At 36.3% G+C, this 1,537-nt stretch overlaps 1 protein-coding gene and 1 long non-coding RNA gene across 2 annotated transcripts; both read left to right on the top strand.

Moving 5' to 3' along the window:
• Positions 1–6: 6 nt before the first annotated feature.
• Positions 7–392, top strand: LOC112465984 (diamine acetyltransferase 2-like). Its single transcript, XM_025033813.1, has 2 exons — positions 7–124; positions 194–392. Exons 1-2 carry the CDS (start codon positions 44–46, stop codon positions 362–364), a joined length of 252 nt encoding a protein of 83 aa, XP_024889581.1. The 5' UTR covers positions 7–43; the 3' UTR covers positions 365–392.
• A 694-nt stretch (positions 393–1,086) lies between these two features.
• On the top strand, positions 1,087–1,537 carry LOC112465983. Its single transcript, XR_003042093.1, has 3 exons — positions 1,087–1,279; positions 1,351–1,402; positions 1,494–1,537. It is a non-coding gene; the product is annotated as an uncharacterized LOC112465983 (long non-coding RNA).

Below are 1,537 nucleotides of genomic sequence, written 5' to 3'. Positions count from 1 at the left end.
TACTGTCTCTTATTACACTTATTCCACATGGTGTGGAAAGTCCATGTGTCTGGAGGATATCTACGTGACGCCGGATTTTCGAGGGAAACATGTCGGCAGCATGCTTATCAAATCAGTCGCGAAGGTATAACGTTTAATTAGGATTACGGATTACGGTGATGTGATATGCGCCTGATTATGAAATATTTTGCAGGAAGCAGTTGAGAACGGCTGTCACAAAATGGACTTTGTGGTTCTCAACTGGAACCCAGCGCAAGAGTTTTACAAGAGACTTGGAGCCGTTGATGCGACAGTCAAGTACCAGGGGCACTGTTTTCGTTTCTCTGAAGAAGATTTAAAAAAAATAGCATCTGATTGCGAATAGCGTAAAAGTATTTTGATTAATTTTGACAGCGGCAATTATTTTATTATATACATATTACACATATGTATCTAATTGTACATAAAATGAGCTTCAAAATGAATAAAAGTTTAATAAAAAATTCTTTATATAAATTGTTTTCTTAATTTGAAGTAAATTTACATATACTGTATCAAATAATAAATAATATATGAATATTTTGATTTTAATTTTTTTCAGTCAAATCCGTCTACGCGTCCTTTCGTTTTTCAATTTAAAACACGTGTGGTGTCCCTCATTTCGCAACGCATGAGATACTTATAAGTATATCCTGCGTTCCGTAAGGGCCCAGACACACACTTCTGCACTGTGCGTCTGCACAACGCATAATGCGTAAGCATAAGAAAATTGATTGGTCCATACACATGTGCATAAGGAAATAGACCAATCAGTTTTCTTATGCTTACGTATTATGCGTTGTGCAGAAGTGTGTGCTCCCCGCTTTAGTCCCGGTCTACAATAGGTGTTTTAAGCCCTAAGCCTTAAGAAATTGACCAATCACAGTTAATTATTCTCCTCAAATTCAACTATGAAGCAGGGAGCACAGACTTTTGCATAACACATAATGCGTAAACATAAGAAAATTGATTGATCCATATACATGTGCATGAGGAAATAGACCAATCAATTTTCTTATGCTTACGCATTTTGCGTTATGCAAAAGTCTGTGTTCTTCGCTTTATTACAGAAAATGCGCGCATATGTGCGTTAGAGAACGTGGCCCAGCTGTATGTACGTGACATTCTCACTACTTTTGAAAGATTCACATTTATTGTGATACTTGAAGTCAGGATCTATATTAATTTATTTACAATGTCTGAGATAACTGTACGAAAAGCTAGACGTGAGGACTGTGAAGCCATTAGAGCACTCATACAGGTATATATAATTTTGTCGATAAACTGATGCGAAGGTTAAACAATTAATACATGAAGAACATCATTTTGCAGGAATTGGCGGACTTCGAGAAGATGCCTGACGGTCCGCAAAATGATTCTAAAGGTGAGATTTATGGATATATACTTGTGTATATTACACTATGAAGTATCTCCAAAATAATGTCTTATGAGAAAAAAAATGTTTACGTTTACAGCCTTAGAAAGAGATGGCTTCGACGGGCAGCCATTATATTTGTGT

The sequence above is a fragment of the Temnothorax curvispinosus genome, unplaced genomic scaffold, assembly GCF_003070985.1.
Source record: "Temnothorax curvispinosus isolate PA1 unplaced genomic scaffold, ASM307098v1 QBEX01015715.1, whole genome shotgun sequence".
Lineage (NCBI taxonomy): Eukaryota > Metazoa > Arthropoda > Insecta > Hymenoptera > Formicidae > Temnothorax > Temnothorax curvispinosus.
This window is presented reverse-complemented; position numbering and strand designations above follow the sequence as displayed.

Coding starts and splice junctions, on each gene's coding strand:
- LOC112465984 (XM_025033813.1), top strand. CDS start 44: ATGTGTCTGGAGGATATCTACGTGACGCCGGATTTTCGAGGGAAACAT. Junction 125..193: donor TTATCAAATCAGTCGCGAAG/GTATAACGTTTA, acceptor AATATTTTGCAG/GAAGCAGTTGAGAACGGCTG.